The sequence below is a fragment of the Trichogramma pretiosum genome, unplaced genomic scaffold (assembly GCF_000599845.2).
Source record: "Trichogramma pretiosum strain Unisexual culture from Peru unplaced genomic scaffold, Tpre_2.0 scaffold2, whole genome shotgun sequence".
NCBI classification, from domain to species: Eukaryota; Metazoa; Arthropoda; class Insecta; order Hymenoptera; family Trichogrammatidae; genus Trichogramma; species Trichogramma pretiosum.
This window is the reverse complement of record NW_019641687.1, coordinates 2269669-2289522: the sequence shown is the minus strand read 5'-3', so window position 1 is coordinate 2289522 and position 19854 is coordinate 2269669. Positions and strand designations below refer to the sequence as shown.

The 19854-nt window shown below is 39.7% G+C and overlaps 2 protein-coding genes across 2 annotated transcripts; both read left to right on the top strand.

The window, feature by feature from the left end:
• The first annotated feature begins 75 nt into the window (after positions 1-75).
• LOC106658692 lies at positions 76-1983 on the top strand. The gene is made up of 3 exons (XM_014380761.2): positions 76-338; positions 775-1049; positions 1206-1983. The coding sequence occupies exons 1-3, from the start codon at positions 314-316 to the stop codon at positions 1515-1517; spliced, it is 612 nt and encodes a 203-aa protein (XP_014236247.1). The 5' UTR covers positions 76-313; the 3' UTR covers positions 1518-1983.
• A 1921-nt stretch (positions 1984-3904) lies between these two features.
• Positions 3905-7431, top strand: LOC106658801 (putative ATP-dependent RNA helicase DHX33). Its single transcript, XM_014380923.2, has 7 exons — positions 3905-4325; positions 4859-5476; positions 5572-5804; positions 5862-6212; positions 6313-6511; positions 6633-6912; positions 6998-7431. The coding sequence occupies exons 1-7, from the start codon at positions 4051-4053 to the stop codon at positions 7160-7162; spliced, it is 2121 nt and encodes a 706-aa protein (XP_014236409.1). The 5' UTR covers positions 3905-4050; the 3' UTR covers positions 7163-7431.
• The last annotated feature ends 12423 nt before the right edge of the window (positions 7432-19854 follow it).

Below are 19854 nucleotides of genomic sequence, written 5' to 3'. Positions count from 1 at the left end.
AACTTTTTGATAACAAAGTTACTTTTTTTTTATTCTGGTCATCTTTGAGTTAAAGATTTTTGAATGAACAGCTTTATTCCCGCCATATTTTACTATTCTTAAAATGTCTACTTCGGTTTCTGCAAACCGGACATGAATTATTTTGATCAACGCAATCGCATTATTCCATTAAAAAATCAATTGCTTGCGTGATTTATTACGCTAATTATTTAATATTTTGATCAATTTTATGTAGGTAGTAAACTATAATAATTTCTGCCTATTTTTATTCTCTTTAATTAAAGGAACACATATCATTGCAACCTTATTAGCCATGTCGAGTAATGCGAAATTATCACGTAAGTATGAATATTTTGTATAAAGTATGAAGTGAAAGGTAATGTGTACAAACTATACATGTCGATCAAAAGTTACTGCTTGCAGTTTATAAAAAATATCACGAAATAATTTATCAGAAAATTTTTAATCTTAACCTGAAAATTTTAACACTTAAATGTATGCTTGTTGATACACTTTTCCAAGTATAAATTCATTTTTTGATTGTTGGGGTTGCTTTGGAAAACTTTTCAAGATTTAAAAAAATAAATAAAGTGTCATAATACTCATTGTTTTAAAATTAACTTGTTATTCATTGAAAATGATTGAACTTATTTGTTTAAATAAATAATTTCATTTCTAATTGTTAATTCTTATTTAAATCTTTAAGAAATAAATCAGTAAGCTATATCATAATTGAGACTACTTGAAAAAAATGTCATAAGCAATGCTTTTCAGGAGATAATGAAAGTTCAGAGCCATCGAATAGTATATTAGAGGAAAAACTGGCAAAACTAATTGATACCGCTACTGAAATGTGCTATACTGTTACAAAAGTTGTAGAGGAGCTAAGACAAGAGATGATTGAAGATCGAAGCAGATTTTTAGATGAGCTAAAATCACTACGCAATGAGACAGAGGAACAGGATGAACCAATTAGAAAAGTTACTATACCAAAGGATCTTGATAAAGTAATAGATAGATTTTTTGGTAGTGATGATGTAGTTGGCGAGGTAAGCTAACAATTTTATAATACCTGTAACCAAGTAAGAAATGTAAATGTAGATGAGATTTCCTTGTAGTTGCAAATTTTGACCTTGAAAACCCCATTATGTAAGATTAAAAGATTCTTTAGTAAAAAATGAGATTAATCCAAACTGTGTCGTCAGGACGAAGAACTAAATGGAAGACGGGAAACATTTTCCCGAAAAAAATCATCTTCAAAAGCCCATCTTCGCTGCTTCAATTGCGACGATCTTGGACATTTGGGGCGAGACTGTCCTAGAAAAGGAACTGGTCTAAAACTGTGCTACAGTTGCAAGAAATTCGTCAAACACAAAGCAATTGAATGTCCGGAAAAGGATACTAGTCCTTACTTTCGAAAGCGCTCACCAAGCGAAAGTTTTGAGGCCAATGAAAACAAGAGGTCAAAATTCACTAGCGATAGAAACAGAAGTAGCTATTCTGGAGACGATTATTGATGCTCTTTTAATAAACGTAAGGCTAGGAGTTATTAGAATTCTCGATCGGTATTCATCGATATTTTTCACACATATAACATGATAAAATAAGCAGAGAAAATTAATGAAATTCCGCAACTCTATAATTTTGATATACTTATGGTAGGCCAATTTTCGTCCTCGCATTCACGCAATATGTTCGCGTCGAGAAGTGTTCGCAGAAAAGTTTCTCTCAAGTCTCTTTGAATTAATTTTTTCAGGAGAGCAAAAACTGAAACCTATCATAAAACCCGTAAGTACAATTTTATGAACGACAAGAAACGATATCAAAACTTGGAGTACGTTAGTTTATCATGAAAATATTCCTAAAAACGAACTATTTATAAATTCATCAATTCGCAAACCCAATGTTGATTCGTAAAATGTTATGTGATAATTTTACTTATAATGACACGATATAGTTGTAATCAAAGAAAAAATTATTTCGAAACCCTTATTTTAAATAAAAGAATATTTATTCATTAACAAATTAGAAATTTATCCCCGATGGAAAAAAAAACTTTCGAATCCAGTTAAATTATTAGTATCGTAGCGAAAAGTAAATATAATACGTTGTGTGCGATCAATTTGTGTTAAGTCTCTGCGTCTTTGCTGAATACAGTATAGGTATACATCGATTTCCAGAGTGTATTTCGTAAATCGCAAAGGAGAGAAGCTGCAGGAAAGCGAGACGCCAAGAACAAATTGTCACCGACAAGACAGACGGTAGTGTGCGACACCTCTGGGACGTGGAACAATTGTGTTTCAAGAGACGCAGTCTCGTATATTCCTACCCGAAAGATTATATATATCTCTTGAAGTGTATTTATGGCTCGAGCCATTTTCCGTTTTTTTTTTCTCAAAAAATTGCTAGAAATGATGGATTTTTATCACGGGGCTTGTGCTCGACCCGAGTGCGCTCAAGCTGCTTTCTGAGGCAATGATAAATTATAATACGCAAATTTGGCGCTGAATGCATAAATAATAATTCTTTTTTCGCTTAGCGAAGGAGAAAAAAAACACAACTAAAAGTGTAATCATACTGGCAACAACGCACAGCAGATGATGCATTTTTTAATATATATTTTAATCTTCATTTATAAACTCTGTCGCCGGAATAACAACGCACCACTCCTACCGCTAACATTATGCCCTTCGGCGCACGCTTAAAAAGCAATTGTGAGAAACGGCGAGTGAGAGATAGAAGGAAGGGAGCGAGAAATTCATTATGAGGATGTACCGATAAGTCAAGTTGGAATTGAGAAAGTTTTTAGAAGAAATGTTCGAATGCCAAGTTTTTTTTCTATATATATTTTTTTTCTATTTACCCGCACACCATACTTTTTAGATTGCATTTTCTTAATTTCGAGAAAGAGCTGGATACATAAGTATATACGTTTTTTACCCTTGACGTATAAAATATACTGTTACAGAGCTCCGTTGCAACGCGTTTCGTAAAAAATCTTATGTTGATGATAAACTCTAGCCAATAAGTAGATCATACTAGTAAATTTTTATACTACAGACGATATATCACTGCTGGATATCGTCATTCTTCAAAAAATTCACCGTTCGTTTCATAAAGTACGCTTACATAAGTTTTTCAAACTTCGTTTATTTTAATTAACTATTTTTGACCTAGACTAAATGCCGAAAATATTTTATTAAAAATATGCGGTATTGTACCGTTATTACAATTAACTCATTTTATTTTTTTTAAATTCAGCACTATAAAATTTTGATGCAATGTCCATTAAAAATAGCCCTTTAATAACGAAATTCTAACACTGTAAAACAACCATTTCCAACCCATGTGTAAAATTTGTTAATTTTATGATAGTTCATGACTCGAAATAATTTATTCTGCTTACTCGTTAGGCGTACATTTTACATGCATTATTAATTTCAATTTTTAACAAATTAGAAATGTAATTTATTGCTTTTGATTTATTATCGCAGAACCATAGATTTTCATTGTTTTAAATATCGTATAAACCATTCTTTTAAAGTTTATTTAATATTCTATCGAGCTAAACGTAACAATTTCTCATATTCTTTTTTTAATCTTTCTTTTATAATCGATTTTAGATACACTGTTTAATTGTGGGTTACTTATTTAGAGATCAAAAATTTTTAATTATATTTCTAAAACTTTATGATTCAAATGAAATCGTTAGGTCGAAAAGTCTCACAGCAAAAACAGAGCAATAGATGCATAAAACTGTAAAAAGGATTAGTAATATTTCGACACGCAGAACTAATTTCAACTGACAGTTACATATCCCTCTATAATCCGTGTTTCTGTTTATATTAGTGCCAAAAAGCGCGATGTTGTGCTACGTATTGCGAGTGTGAGATATAAGTCAGTTTTCTGGTTGGAGCTGATCGACGAAAGAGCGCAACACGTGCTTTGTCGAGTGTTGTGTTTTTACAGACAGTCAGTATGAGTGCGTGCCTGTCCGTGAGCGAACTCACTTCATAAGCAGTTTTCGCCTACACATAATTCGAGCGAACAATGGGTGTCCACGAGCAAGACGACTCCAAGTACAAATTCGCCGACAATAACAGCAGTGATGTATTTTACAAAATATCCGGAAAACGAGCAAACGACGATCATTTTGTCAGCGGTAGCAAGCACATCAAGATCGAAAGTGCAGACAATAATAATTCCGAGGTTACGAATGCGGAGCAGCAACACAAAGAGCAAGGACCTGCCGGAGCTGTGGAAAAAAAGACAATAACCCTTCAGCAGCAGCGGAAGGATTTGCCCGTTGTCAAATTGAGAAAACAGTGAGTATTTTTCTCGTATTTACGAGTAATGTGCCGAAGATATTTTTCATTGGTTGATAATAATATACTCTCTACTGTTGCTATGTTATATGAATTAAATGCGCGACATCGCTTGTATACTATAATGTATGTATGCCAAAAACTCTTTCTGCAATTTATGTTTGCGTTTTATCGGTCGTTGGTACGTGGGAAACTTATCGAGCGCGAAATTTCCAATGTTTTTGAACGAATAGGGTATGTAGACTTCTATAAAATGAGTTTTATTTTTTAATGTCTAGTTGTATAGTTGTAACAGCAGAGTGAGACATTTTAGTTAATAAAGAAAACATTCAACAGGTTTGGCACAGTTGTAAGATAAAAGTTTGTATTAGAAAACTTTTGTTGAGATCACATTAAACTTTTTTATAAACTCTATACTGAGAATGTGATAGTAAATAAGAAACTCTATCATTAGTTCTATAAAATAAGAGTTTCGGACTCAATAAATTTCTAAATTTTAGTCATCTTATTTATTTACTTATTTTTTTCTACAGATTGCTTGAACAAATTCGTAAAAACGATACTTCTATAATAGTTGGAGATACTGGCTGTGGAAAAACAACACAAATTCCTCAACTCCTTTATGAGTCTGGAATGGCAGGATCATGTAGTTGTATTGGCATAACCCAGCCTAAAAAAGTAGCTGCTATTAACATTGCTAGGAGAGTGGCATTAGAACAAAACACTGCCGTTGGTAAATTAGTTGGCTGGTCTGTTCGCTTTGAAGACATGACTTCTCCAGAAACTAGGATTAAATATCTCACAGATAGTACACTAATAAGAGAAGCTATAATTGATAATCAATTACTCAAATACTCAATAATTATTTTGGATGAAGTTCATGAACGATCTATTCAGACTGATGTATTAGTTGGTCTTGTCAAGAGAGCACAAAAACTCAGAAGGAACAGTAATGCCAGTCCTTTAAAAATAATAGTTATGTCTGCTACAATGGATGTAGATAAATTTGCAAAATATTTTGAAACATTACCAATTTATGTTGAAGGCAGACAATATCCAACAAAAGTATATCATGCAAAAGAATCACAAAATGATTACCAATTTTCTGCTTTAGCAACTGCCTTTCAAATACACCAGAAATCTCCAGCAAAGTAAATATTTTTGATTTAAGCATTTGAAAGATAATTAAATTTTATTTTTGAAAATTATTAATGTTTAATTTAAATTTAAATTAAATTTTTATTAGCGAGGATATATTAATATTTTTAACTGATCAAGAAGAAATTGAAGTTAATTGTATTACGGCAAGACAAGCAGCTAAATTATTGGATGGAAAAGGCTATCCTGCTTTAAAAGTATTTCCACTTTATTCTTCTCTGCCAACACATCAACAGTTGGAGGCCTTCAAACCCTCTCCCCCAGGGATGAGGAAACTTATCTTATCTACTGATATTGCTGAAACGTCCTTGACTATAGGAGGTATGTGTGATTTTAAAATTGAAGCATTCTAAAATTAAAAAACATTATTTGTTTTAGGAATTAGAACTGTTATAGATACTGGTGTAGTTAAACAACGCTGGTATGATCCAATTCTTGGTCATGATGTATTAAGATATGATACAATCTCAAAGGCACAAGCTTTACAGAGGCTAGGGCGATGTGGCCGCGAGGGACCAGGAGTTTGCTTTAGAACTTATACTAAAGCAGAGTTTGAAAAAATTCCCGAAATGCCAGTCCCCGAAATTCAAAGATGCTCATTAATAAATGTCGCTCTTTGGCTTCTAGCTATCAAAATTGATATCACCACATTCGATTTCATGGATAAACCATCGGAAGAAACGATAGCAAATGCAATAGCGTATCTAGAACGATTAGGCGCTGTCTCAGGTATTACAATGAAAAAATTAATAAATAAAATACCATAAGTAGATGCAAAGTATATCATCGGTCGATAAGGTATATATTTATACGTGCAATAACATCGTAGGTACTCCGGCATGTTTAACAAGTCTCGGTGAAACGATGGCACTGTTTCCATTGGATCCGAGATTTACAAAAGTGATACTTGCGTCGGTCGAATACGAATGCTTGGAGGAAGCTCTGACTGTGATAGCTCTTTTGTCCGCGGAAAGCATCTTTGTCGATAGCCCGACGAAACACGAAGAGGCTCTGACAGCTCGATCTAGGTACGAGTCTATGTAAATAGCGTATACATGCGCATGAACGATGAGCTTGAATACAAAGGCGCAAACACTCAATAGAAATGTTTCATGCACTTGTGTGCTCAATTTTATTTTACACTTACAGATTCAAGTCGGAAGAAGGCGATCACGTGACACTTTTGAATGTCTACAATGCATACACGAAAAAGAACCAGAAAAAAGTTTACTGCCAAGATAATTTTTTGAATCATCGAAATCTCGAGTACGCCGTTCTCGTGAGAAAACAATTGTTGGCTTTGAGTGAAAGAGCTGGATTGGTAATGACAAGAAGCTCGGTGATTAATACCGAGAATCTCAGGAGAGCTTTGCTCGATGGCTTGAGTGAAAACTTGGCTGAATTGCAGGAGGATCAAACTTACGTCGTGGTAATTTTAAAATTCATTAGTAGCAAACATTAAATCCAAACTGTTATTTTTTAAAGGTAATTTCTTTTTTACTCCAACTTTTTAGGTCAAGTCGAGACATCCAGTAGCGATTCATCCATCATCAATCCTCTTCGGCACGAGGCCGCGGCTTGTTTTATTCACAGAAGTCGATCGGCTTGACCAATTTTATATCAACGGGCTCTCTATCATAGATCCCGCATGGTTAAACGAAACAATTGAAAAAGACTGAGACTTATGTGATTACCTTTGTATTGCATAAATGTACATATTTACGTTTTCACATCGACTGATTAGATTTTAAGAAGTATGAAATTTTTTTTCATGCTATGCATTATTTTATATACATACATTTATAAACGTTTTATAACTTTAAGGTATCGTATATATTTGTTACTTAACAAAATGGATCCCATTTTTTGCAAAAATATATGATGGAAATTCCATATTTGTACGAAGATGTAAGTACGTAAATAATTATTATGTTTGTATGTAAACATACGCACATGATAAATATTACGTAAAAAAATAAAAATTTTAAAATTTGAATTAAACAAATAATTTTTATTTATTATTTCCCTGCCCGATAATTTCGTAAAACATAACTTTGCTCTCATTTGATAAGGCATAAACGAATTGCACAACGTAATACAGATTATTTTCCATTGTCGAGTCGTGTCGAACGATGGCGAAATCGCTGGAATGTTTAATTAGATTCGTTAAAAAAGTCGGGGGGGGGCCGCGTGCGTCGCGCTCGCGATACACAATTAAAAAGCACTCGGGATATCCGCCATGAACTAATATGGAGAGCAATTTTTTATACGCCTTTGATTAATTACCATCCGAAATGGGACGTGTAATATTAGTATAGGAACTAGGAATCAGCATTTCGTGCGCTCGACGCTCCTCGGAGTGCCGTGACGGCTGGTATATAGTACACACAGTAGAAAGAGGATGGGGTTTCGGTATTACTTATTCATTTTATGAAGCTTCTGCGTTTCATATCAAACCTTAGACTCTCCCGTTGAAAGATTCATGACTTCTCTCTCTCTCGCTCTTCTCCTGGTGCGGGTGGCTGCTGCTTGTGGTCGGAGAGTAAGTGAATACCGCGCGCGCGACTGTATATATGTGTTATATGTGCAAGCGACACTCCATACACGCGGGCGTAGACGCGCGGGGCGGCACAAAGTTTTGCATACATGAGTTTATACGTATACTTGGCGTTGAGCGGTGGCAGCTTTTCAAATTTTTTTACACTTCATCATCGTTTGTTTACTATTATCATAAGCTCTGCACTCTTTCTGTCTCTCTCTCGCACAGCCACCCACCCCGAAGCGTGGTAAAAAAGAAACTGTGTTACACGGATGGAAAAATCTCTCTTTCTCTCTCTTTTTTTTGTAACCGAGCGATCACATTGTGAGCACAAAAAATCCCTCAGCCCGAGCAGCTGCATCATCCTCTCTCTCTTTTTTTCTTCCTTTTTCTTCCTCTTCTGTAATAACAAGAGGCCTGGGCTTGGAAAAAGTCGCGCGCGCTCCCCGCACGCGTCCTCGCTCTTTCTCGTCTCGTGTGTCTGACAGTTGGCAGGATTCTGCCAAGAAACGTTCTTTATGCCGCATTTAAATGTAGCCGCGGCGCTAAAAGACGGGAAATAAGTTATTTTTTCCGGCCTCCGCCTGTGTGTGCGATTGTGCTCCGTGTGGGTGTATGCGCTTGCGAAGCTAGGCCAGTCGTACACCGGGTCGCAACTGCCGACGAGCGTAATTTTATCACGTCCCGTGTAAACAGCTTGCGCGACGACGTATTGTGCTCTCGCTGAGAGACGTCTTTATCAAAAGTCGTGCAGGTACATTCGCGCAGAGCACCCGTTTATATACACGTTTTGTACAAACACACACACACTTGGTCAGATCGAGATTCGAGATAATAGACTTATTGTTGGAGTGTGCGTGCGCGCGTCCGGTCCGTTTGTCGAAGCTCCGAGTTTTCCGAGTGCGACAGGGCGGCTAAGCCAATATCTCCAGCTGCTCTTACATAGGTATATAATATATATTGGCCTAGCACGACGCCCATGTATTACACAGATTTCAAGCCTTTTTTTCTCTTACGGGTCAAGTCCTTTTATGTTTTACTTGCTCTCTCTCTCTCTCTCTCTCTCTCTAGCTCGCGTGCCCGGCCTCAAATGAATGGCTTTTTATAGATTTATGCTCTCATGTGCGGGCTGGTGCTTCAGGAGCTTCGCCCGTGTTCGCGCGCTTTATTTATCGATCTATCTCGATGTATATATCGCAAGCTCTCTCTCTCTCTTTCAGTCAGGAACGCGCGCAAAAGAGAGAGAGAGAGAGAGAAAGCCCGAGTCGTTCATAAACTTTATCCATAATAGCGAGAGTCGCTTGATTCATAATTGAGCTAGTTAACGTCTTGAAACCATCGTTAAAATTCATCGACGCTCGTAAGTCTCTCGCTTGTTCTAGTTTTTAGGTGAGCACGCGCGCGCGGGGTCGTGAGAGAAAGAGAGAGAGAGAGAGAGAGCCGCGCACCTATATACACACACATATTGCGCCTGGCGAAATTTGTACCAAAGCTCCTCCGTAAAAGCTCCTATATGAGCAATTCTTTAAATAAAACGCATTTTTTGAGGTAGAATCGCGGCAAATTTTTTTTTCAACCTACGCGGATACGGACCCCCGGGAAATGTTTTTGGGGGTCCTAGGAACATGTAACCACGTAGGAACCATTGAAATTTCAATAGTGCTTATTTTCAGAGCTACTTTTGTGATTTAGGGCCGAAAAATCATGTTTTCTCGTAAATACGGCTAATTACTCAATTTCTAAGTCGCTGAAAAAGTATCAAAACTCATCTAAAAAAAATAACTGACTGCTGTGTTCAATAGGAAATTTTCTCAGCTTTCCAATGGTGGTGTCAGATTTTCCGATAAGTCGCACATTCACCGAGAAAATCGCCATCAAACATGCCAAGCTAAATATCTCGAAAAACTCGGTACGGAAAAAGTGATCTTTGAGGTTTAATTTCGATTTTTCCTCGTGAAAATGAAATTTATCGAAAAATCTGACTACACCATGAGAAAGCTGAGGAAATTTCCTATCGAAAGCATATCTTCATTTATTTTTTCAGTGGAATTACGAGCTAGTTTTGATTGTAGCGAGCCGAAAACCTCGCGACCGCGCTGAATCAGCTCGGAAACAGAAAACAGCGAACAACGTAAAAGAAATTCCCATGTATAACATTGTAATTCGACTCAAAAAATAAATGAAGATATGCTTTCGATAGAAAATTTCCTCAGCTTTCTCATGGTGTAGTCAGATTTTTCGATAAATTTCATTTTCACGAGGAAAAATCGAAATTAAACCTCAAAGATCACTTTTTCCGTACCGAGTTTTTCGAGATATTTAGCTTGGCATGTTTGATGGCGATTTTCTCGGTGAATGTGCGACTTATCGGAAAATCTGACACCACCATTGGAAAGCTGAGAAAATTTCCTATTGAACACAGCAGTCAGTTATTTTTTTTAGATGAGTTTTGATACTTTTTCAGCGACTTAGAAATTGAGTAATTAGCTGTATTTACGAGAAAACATGATTTTTCGGCCCTAAATCACAAAAGTAGCTCTGAAAATAAGCACTATTGAAATTTCAATGGTTCCTACGTGGTTACATGTTCCTAGGACCCCCAAAAACATTTCCCGGGGGTCCGTATCCGCGTAGGTTGAAAAAAAAATTTGCCGCGATTCTACCTCAAAAAATGCGTTTTATTTAAAGAATTGCTCATATACGCTGCATATTTTTTTACGCCACTGCAGTTAAAAGATACTTTACTGGATAAATGCAATTATTTTCGAGCTCAATTAATCGATCTTGGTTTACAGACACACTACGAAAAGGTATTAAATCGGGTTACTTTTGGTAAAGCAAAACCTTTCCAATGATTTCAAGGTCGCTAAATCAAATTTTCAAGGGTGCTAGATCAAAACTCCCGCATGACGACCTAAAATAATAATGTATGTAGTTACTTACATTTGTTGTTGCAAGCCAATTATGCACAAATTGTTGAAACACTTTATCTTCTTAATCTTTGAAAAACACTTATCCTTTTTTTAAAACTCACTACTTGATTGCTCAAAAGCAATAATCTATCTCACTTTGGGTCCGCAAGAGCTGCGTCTTGTCAGCTCGGAAGTCGCGCACAAACAGGCACTTCGACAAAGATCGTTGGGCCTGCTTCAGCTGTGGCATGCCTCGTGCGACATCGGCGGCTACAATTTTTATTGCTCTTGGTCCAATCAAATAGCCCGACTTCTCTTAAGCACAAAGTAGTTATCGACAAAAATCTCTTTGTCTTTCTTCTTCTTGTCGAATTCCTAGGGTTCCTATTACATCGTGTATTGAGCTCATATCAGTAAGCCACTTGATACTTGAGGTATTCTTACGTTAAGCGTACCATTACTTCAATGATTTATAAAGTGTATGAGTATTGTGTATTAAAATTTACTCAAAAAGATACCACAGCCTGACTAAAATTATTACTTTGAAGGAAGCTTTTTAGGATTACTACTGAATTAATAAAAGACTGCGAGAATGTCTTTTGAAATATGTTCATTTCTAGCCATTCTCGTAGTTTTTCAGAAAATACGGAGGAAATCTGAGAAAATGTGTTTAAAAATGATTCTATTATGCTGACTTCCGTATCTCTTTAGGATTTTTTATTATTTTAATATAAGCGCACATTTAATTTGTTATGTTATTAATTAAAAGGGGAGTTGAGCTTATAATAAGTAATTATAATATATTTATATTATATATTTATATTATAATACAACTTTTGAGAATGAGTAGAGTACCATTTGAGAATGTACAAATTAATTTGACGTTTTGTCTAGTTAATAATAATTTGAATGTCTAATTTTTTGAGAATAGTACTGGCCAATTTCTTTTTTTTTTTTTACTGTTCAGTTGAGAGTGAACTTTCATATGTGTTAGTTTTATGACCGTGTGAAAGAAATGAAACACTACGCACTCGGCGTTCTGTTTTAAGACTCGTGGCTTCCACGAATGGACTGTCTTGGTTGAGCTTGTACGAGGTCTGCTTTCAGTTATATCTCAGCTGTAAGGGAATATATCGGCTAACGAGAAGCGATATTACAATACAGCTGCGAGCTAGTGCCGCAGAAATAATAAAAAAAAAAAAATCAATCATAATCGTGCAGACAATGGAGTACACTTCACGCGTCAGCTTATCCTTTATATATTTATATAGAATTCCCATCACGCTTGCCGCAGCAAAAGATCAATCCTCTCTAGGGGGTGGAGGGATTCTCTCTGCAGCCACCGCCGCCGACGATGCCGCTTCCTCCCGGAACGAATTAGAGGGAAAAAAATTTTTGCGCTCGCCTGGCACACACACAGTACAGTGCAGTATAGCACAGTACGGTACAGAGAGAAAGAGGAAGAGGGCAAGAGAGAGAGAGAGAGAGAACACGAAGGGAGGCTTTAACCGCACACACATCACATACAGTTAACAAAAAAAATCAATAGCAGCAGCCGTTAACCTACATCATAAGGTCCTTTCTTTCTCTACCCCTACCCTTCCTTCCTTCCTTTTTTTTTCTTTTTTTGAGCGTCTTCGATCTGACTCGAGAAAATATCATTGTGCAAGATGAGGAAGGCTCATTATTACCTTTTGCAGCCTCGAGAGCGTGAAAGCGATGATTTAGTGTAAGGGAATGTAGTGGCGTTGAGATTGAAAATAATATGCTCTATACGTTGTTATAAAATACGTGAGCGCTTATATAGCTTCTTTTTTTTACGAGCCGTATATACATGCGAGAAAAGATATAAAAAAGGGAAAAATACGGGACGATTTTATCGAAGCCCGAGAGTAGCTGCCTCTCTGCGGCACGCGTTTATATATATAGTATTTTTTTTATTTTTAATTATCATCGACAGAATCGCTAGCGCGCGAGCGCAACCGAATGATTAATGTACATTCGATTTTCTTTCTCTTTCTCTCTCTCTCTCCCGCTCTCGCTTCCGCGATTTCGCGAAGCAAATTAAAAGTTCACCCAAGTATTAAACTACTGTCAATTATGTATTGAAAGTTTTAACTTTGGGTGATGGCGGGCGGGCGGGCAGGGGGTGGTGGCGGCGCGGTTATGCCGCGAGGCGAACTTTTCAAATTGCGACGCGCGCGAATCAAAAGGTGGGCTCGTGCACGGGCTGGGCTTAAACTGCGTCGTTATGGCAGAGAGAGAGAGAGAGAGAGTAGCGAGGACAATATATATTTAAAACGCACGAAGCCCCCGCGCGCGCGCGCCGAAAACTATTTCAGCTAGGTCGCGAGAAAATTTATTCGACTTCATAACTACTAGAGGCGAGCGAGCGAGTGGGAGGATAGATAAATGAACGAATGAACTTTGGGTGAGGGAGAGATGAATGATCAAGTTTGTAATAGAATTTACGATTCGAGCGCGTGCCATCCGGCCCCCCGCGTCCCAGCACACACACATGCATGCACACATGTGTGTATCAATTCAATCTAAACTAACAGATATATAGGACGCGCCCGGGCACGCGTATGTCGGTGTGTACACGCGAGTCCGTGTGTGAGTAAACTTGGAAAATTACATTTGTACAACTTTCGCGCAGCGCAGCGATAATAACTTGTGTATGTGTGTGTGCGCATTCGCAAGAGTATAGCAAGAGTAGCGCGCGCGCAAAGAGAGAGAGAGAGCGAAGTTTTCGCGCCCAACGCTCGATTATATATGCTATAATTTTAATCTAGTTTCCCTATCGCTTAAGAGGCCCAGCCGAAAGGAAAAACTACAAAGTCTGAGAGAAAGGCAGCTTCAAAGAAACGTTAATATTTTACTTTCATATATTCAATTTTTTTTCTGCTCTTCCTTTGCTCTCGTCGCGTTCCTTCTCTCTCTCCTTCGACTTCCTTGATCCCGAGGAAAGAGTGATATCGTGAATAACATCACTGAAAGAACGAACATTTCCATGTCAAAAAAGAAGATGGAGAAAATTCATAAAACTTTATGCCCATCCGATGTAGGTCTTCCGCCATGCCCAAGTTTTTTTTCGCGAGCTGCTTATCTTACGAAGAGGGGGAGAAGGGGGAGCCGAGTAAATGTTTGCCCTCTAAGTACTGTGATCTTTATAGATATTTACCGCTTGATTAACTTAGGCGAAATATCAATATTTATGATTGAAAAAAAAGGTATTTAATACGTGAGCGCAGCCGTGCGGGTTTTTAAAGAAAAGTGCTGATGCTTGTACACTGGCATGCAGCGCCCATATATAGAACAATCAGCAGATTCCTATACGTATATAGGGTAGGGAGCAAAGAGCGAGAGGGAAGAGTAGAGAGGAGAGGAGAAGAGAGAGATCGAGAGAGAGCTGCACTTGACTGGCCTTTCCGCTCGCGAGGCACGCTACGTCGGCGGGGGTATATCTTTCTATTTGCATAAGCAGCTGAACTAGCTAAATATCGTGCCTATTTTTCCGCTGACGATACAGAATACGCTCCTGCGCAGGCACACGGCTGAGGCTTGGAGCTGGCCCAGCCAACTTTTTTCCGCTAAAGCAGCATTGTAATAAATACTCGAGGCGAATAATACAATTTTTTATCCTATTAGAGAGCTCTGATAGTGGAATCTTCGGTGCGGCTGAAAAGACCCGGCGAAAGAAAAAGAGAAAGAGGGGTAATCGCAGAAAGATACGAGAGGGGAGGGTAGGAGAAGAAAGAAGCCGATTTAATCCCATCTAATCATCCTATACAAGAGAAAAGGAGATAGTCGTTAAAATTTCAGTAAGTAGTGACTTGTACACCATCTCTATATCTCGACTCGAGAGGTTTCCAAAAGGCTTTTAAGATGTGCAGTGTATACTGTCCATTCGGCCATAGTGTACACTCGTACAGAGAAGCAGCAGCAGCAGCAGCAGTGCGCGCAGATGGAAGCAGCATAGAAACTGCACGAGGCAGCTGCAGCAACGTCCAACTTCTTATTTACGAGCGCGCAATGGCCCCCGCACGCGCCCAAGTATATATTGAATGTTTAAAAAAGCTCGCCATTCACCAGTTTTTGTGCTTTATGGGCTTGTTCAAACTTCCATCGCGGCCGAGTGAGAGAGAGAGGGTTATATATACTCGTCGAGTATATCAATTTATCGTGCACCTAGTGTTGTAATAATTAGTAGCAGACTGCAGAGCGGCAGAGAGAGAGAGAGACACTTGGTAATTGACGTCATTAGCGCGCGTGCCATAAAGACGCGCGCGCACTGCAGCAACGAGCGTAGGGCTTCGTTAACGTTTTCCAAGAAAATCTCCTCTAGCTCACGAAGAGAAAGAGAGAGAGAGAGAGAGCTCCGAGTTCTCCTCTATCTCTCGGCCGCGCGAGAGAGATAGAGCTTAATATCTCCCGCGTTAATTTAATCAATTTGAGTTTTGTTACCCGAGCGGCGGAGGCAGCACGAGTTTTGTTGTCCGGGCCGTGCGCGCGCTCGCGTAAATAGTCATCGTTATGTACACACGCCCGACGCGATTGCTATACAGCGCAGCAGCACCGAGCGATTATAAAAAGCTTTTCATCCCCCGTACGTGCACGTAGTGCTGCCTCGCGCTCACATATCGGCAAATTTTTTTCCCGAAATTTTATCGCTCGTACACGAGTTTCCCTCCTACCCCCTTTCGCCCTCTTATTTATGCTCATAAATCAGAGAATACAACACAACGCAAAAAAGGTAGAAAGAGACAGAGAAAGAGAGCAAACGAGAGGGAGGAGCAGTGGATTTTCGTTCGTGTTTCGTTCTGACGCGTTGCAGACTATACGTACGTGCTATATGTACATATCGTAGCAGTGCACGCGTCTACACCTACCCATATATAGTTCATGTATGCACATACACCGAGTTTTGATCGACGTAATTTAGATTTTTTTTTCTCTCGTCGAAACATTTCAATGCCGTTGCCGGCGTTATACCGTCGCCGCTGCTGCATTGCGTCCGTACATCCTGTTACATATGTATGCGTTCTCTCTGCGCGCGGCATGGCTATACAGTAGCGCATCGGGGGATGGAAGCAATTTTTGCGAAATGGCTTTGCTTGAAAAAAATGACGCGCTTTCTCATCGCTCGCTCGCTCGCTCGCTCGTGCGCCAATAAATACTAGCCTGCAGCTGTCCGGCCGAGCGCAAAATATAATAGCCCGAAATCTTGTAATGAAAATCTTTAAATAGCGGAATTAAAAATAATTAAAAGTTCCGCGTAAACGACTTGTTTAACGCTGAATAATTAGACTCCCCCTGCGCCTTTTAGCGCGGCACGAGGGTCGGTGTACGTGTATTTATGTGAAAAACAAAACGCACCGCCGGGGCACAATACAAAATCGAGTTAATGTTTGAAAATAAAATAAAAAAAGACAGGGAAGGGGGGAACACATCCCGCGCGCGTATTTCGCACTTTCATGCGCAGATAATAAAAGACAATATAAAAGGAGATTTTAATTACACGCGCGGCTCGCGTATACGCGACGAATATTGCAAATTGTGTGGCACGTGTTCGTACGCGCTGTTGTGTGTACCAACCGCTTGTTGTTTTCTCCGTGTCAATAATCCAAATATGGAAAATTTATAATAATGAAATACACTCGCGAAACATGTGGATAACGCGTAAATATACACGCTTACACGAGGATTCTTTGAGTATTAAAAAAAAAAAAAAAAAAAAAAAAAAAAAAAAAAAAAAAACAACAAAAAGGAAAAGAGAAAAACGCAAAGTCAACCGAGCTATTGTCTCGTCCTCTCTCTCTCTCTCTCTCTCTCTCTCTCCCTCTATGTATACACGCGCGAAAAATGCGCACCCACAGCCCCCGAATAATGAACTATTAAACTAACAAGAGGCTCTCGAGGCTCTTGCGGGTTTTGTGCATGCAGGCAATATAACCCATCCAAACTCTTCATGGCTCGGCTGTTTTTCTCTTTTCCTCTTTCTTTATTTTTTTTCTGCCGCGGCTTTTCTCTCATAATAGTGACAAGGATCGATCGAGCATTATTATGACGAAGACGACTAAATTGATTTTCCAAGCCATTTTTTTCCTCTCTTTGCGTCGCGCTTTAGCATGCCGTGCCTCTCACAAAGACATTCATCATATGACCCTTGAAAATTGCAATGCTCCATATTGTTGATCAATTATTCATGTTGCATATAAGGGCTTTGGCAAACAAGCGAAAATCCATATAACCGCACAACCGGGCCAACTAACGCGGAAATTTTAAATGAAAATTTCAGCCGCGACTGTATATTTCATAAACAAACGGCGTTAAGTTATTATTATTATTATTAGTACACTCATATATAATATTCGCCAGGCGCGGGCTTTTATTAAATTTTGCCTCGCACGAGCCCCGGATTGTATATAAATGTATGTATGCACGGCGCACATGTGCAGAGCTGCCATAAGTGTGTATATAAAAATTTCATCTTTTGTCATATATTATCTGAGTTTTCATTTTTTTTTCTCTTCTTCTTTTTTTCGTGCAAACTCGCATAGATAGAGAGAGACGCGCAATATAAGCAGTTGAGAGGTATATAATGTATAATACTTAGTCGGTGTGGCGCGGCCGCAGCGCTCAGCCTCGAAATGCCGTCATTTCCTCTGACATTTGTTTTTACTCGCCTTGGGCGTATCGTGCGCGCCACGGAGAGATGGGCGTACAGTGCGTGCTGTAAGCATACACGTCTTATGTACAGGGTATGGGAAAAAGAGTATCCACTTGAAGCTCGCTTCTTTCTTGCGCGACGCACGCGGCCGAGCCCTATGCTGCCACTGCTCTATACCTAGATATAGTGGATGCGTGGCTACGAGGAGAAAAAAAACGAAGAAGAAGAGCGAACGAACGAACGAAGGAGCATGGAAAAGCCTGTGCGCGCGAGCTCTGTGCTAGGAAACTTCCAACTTCCGCAGTTTGTGTGTACTACTGTGCCACTACGACTATACTGGCGCAGGGTATGTTTTTAAAAAAGAGGAAGAACTTTTTTCATTTTCCTATATATAGACATATAGAAATGTTGATTTTTCTTTGCGCCCCATGAGGAGTTCAAAAGGGACAGAAAACAAAAAAGAGAGGTAAAAGGAAAAAAGAGGGGAAAAAGAGCAGCAACTCGATGATTTATTTAAACAAATACCCGCGGAAAGGTGGAAAAAAGTTCTCGACGCGCTTGGAGCAAATCTCACGCATTACCATGATCGCGCCGCGAAGGAGCAATTTTTTCCCAGCCCTTCCTTTTTCTTCCCTTCAACGTGCGAGCGAGCGAAAGAGAGAAAAAGATAACGTTCTGGAAAAGAGACAGCCAAAAAAAGGAGAGAGAGAGAGAGAGAGAGAAAGGCGCGCGTCTTTAGTATTGATTGTGCTGCGGCTAAAAGTTCAACTCCGTGCTCCTGGGTGTGTATCGGTGCAGTCTGAGTCTGTGTGTATGTGTTATACTACATGCCAGCTCGCGGAGTAGCTGTGTGGCAACTTGCACTGTATGAGCGCACGTAATGCATAGTTTATTTATAAATTTTTGCTAGCTCCCCATCCCCCCCCAGATTTCTCGTCTTGGTTCTCTCGTTTCTCTCCAGAAATATCAGTCGGGTGAGAGCGCAGAGAGGCAGCAGCAGAGGCAGTGGCAGGCAAGGCAACGGCGCTGCGGCGCGAAGTGCAGCGGTGGCGCGAGAGAACTTAAATAATAACGCCGCGCGCGCGCGCGATGTGCAGCGGTGCACACTCCATATACGATATAATTGCTTCATTAAATTTGCACGATAGCCTGGATCGATTTTAATCTGCGCGTTATATTAGCATATTTTCCGCATTTTAATGCCTGCCTGCCTCGCCGAGTCGTTTTCTCTCCCTCTCTCTCGCGCGCAAGCTCTCCCTCTCCACTCGCTCCGACTCCGACTCAATACGGACGCGATTTTATTAAATAAGTAGTAATTTTGGTCGTCGGCCGGTGCGCGTTAAAACAATACCATAAATTGCAGAGATCGCCACGCTCCACGCCAGAGCGCACACTGCCTCGCTCTCAGCTCCAGGCGCGCGAGCGAGCTTGCAATGCTGCTGCTAGCTGGTATACAGCTGCATGAATGGCCCTTTATTCGTCATAAATCATTTAAGGCCTCTCGCTCGCTCTGCCGCGCGTAACGCTCGCTACTAGGTAGGTAGGTAGGTAGGTACTGCTGCACGCGCGCGCGCGCGCCTAAAACATAAACAGCCAAACTTGCGCTGCGCCCGCGCGCGCGGCCGGAACACTAACAGAAAGAGAGGAGGGGTATAGCTAGATTATACTCGAATGACAATAATATTCCTCCGCGAGTCAACAACGTGTGTACGTGTATGCCAGGTCGTGTGCGAATGTGCCCAGGGCTACTGCCTGCCTCTACTTGAATAAGGTCTGCTTCAAAGTGTCGACTTATATGCATCGTAAATAAGATTCACCCAGCCTCTGCCTAACTCCGACTCTCTTTTACAACTATATAACAGCAGGTTGTGCATAAAGCAGCAGCAGCAGCCAGCGGTACGTACATATAGCAAGAGGAAGCGCTACAAGAGACTGCCATACTGTGGCTTTGATAATGTCGACCTCCTCGTGTATGTATACACTCGGCCCCGCCGCCGCCGCCGCCGCTACCACCGCCCACACACTTGCATGATACAAGAAAGGTCGGTTATGGAGAGTAGAGAGAGAGAGATGCATCCGCGCTTTACGAACACGGCTGTGCTCACCTCCCATTATCATGTATGAAGCTTTCCTCGGCCCTGGCTTTCTCTCTCTCTCTACTTTTTTTTATTCGCGTTATGGATTTAATTAATTTTTTTTCCTTTTCCTGTGTTTTTTTATCTTGTTTCCTACGTTCGCACGAATCGA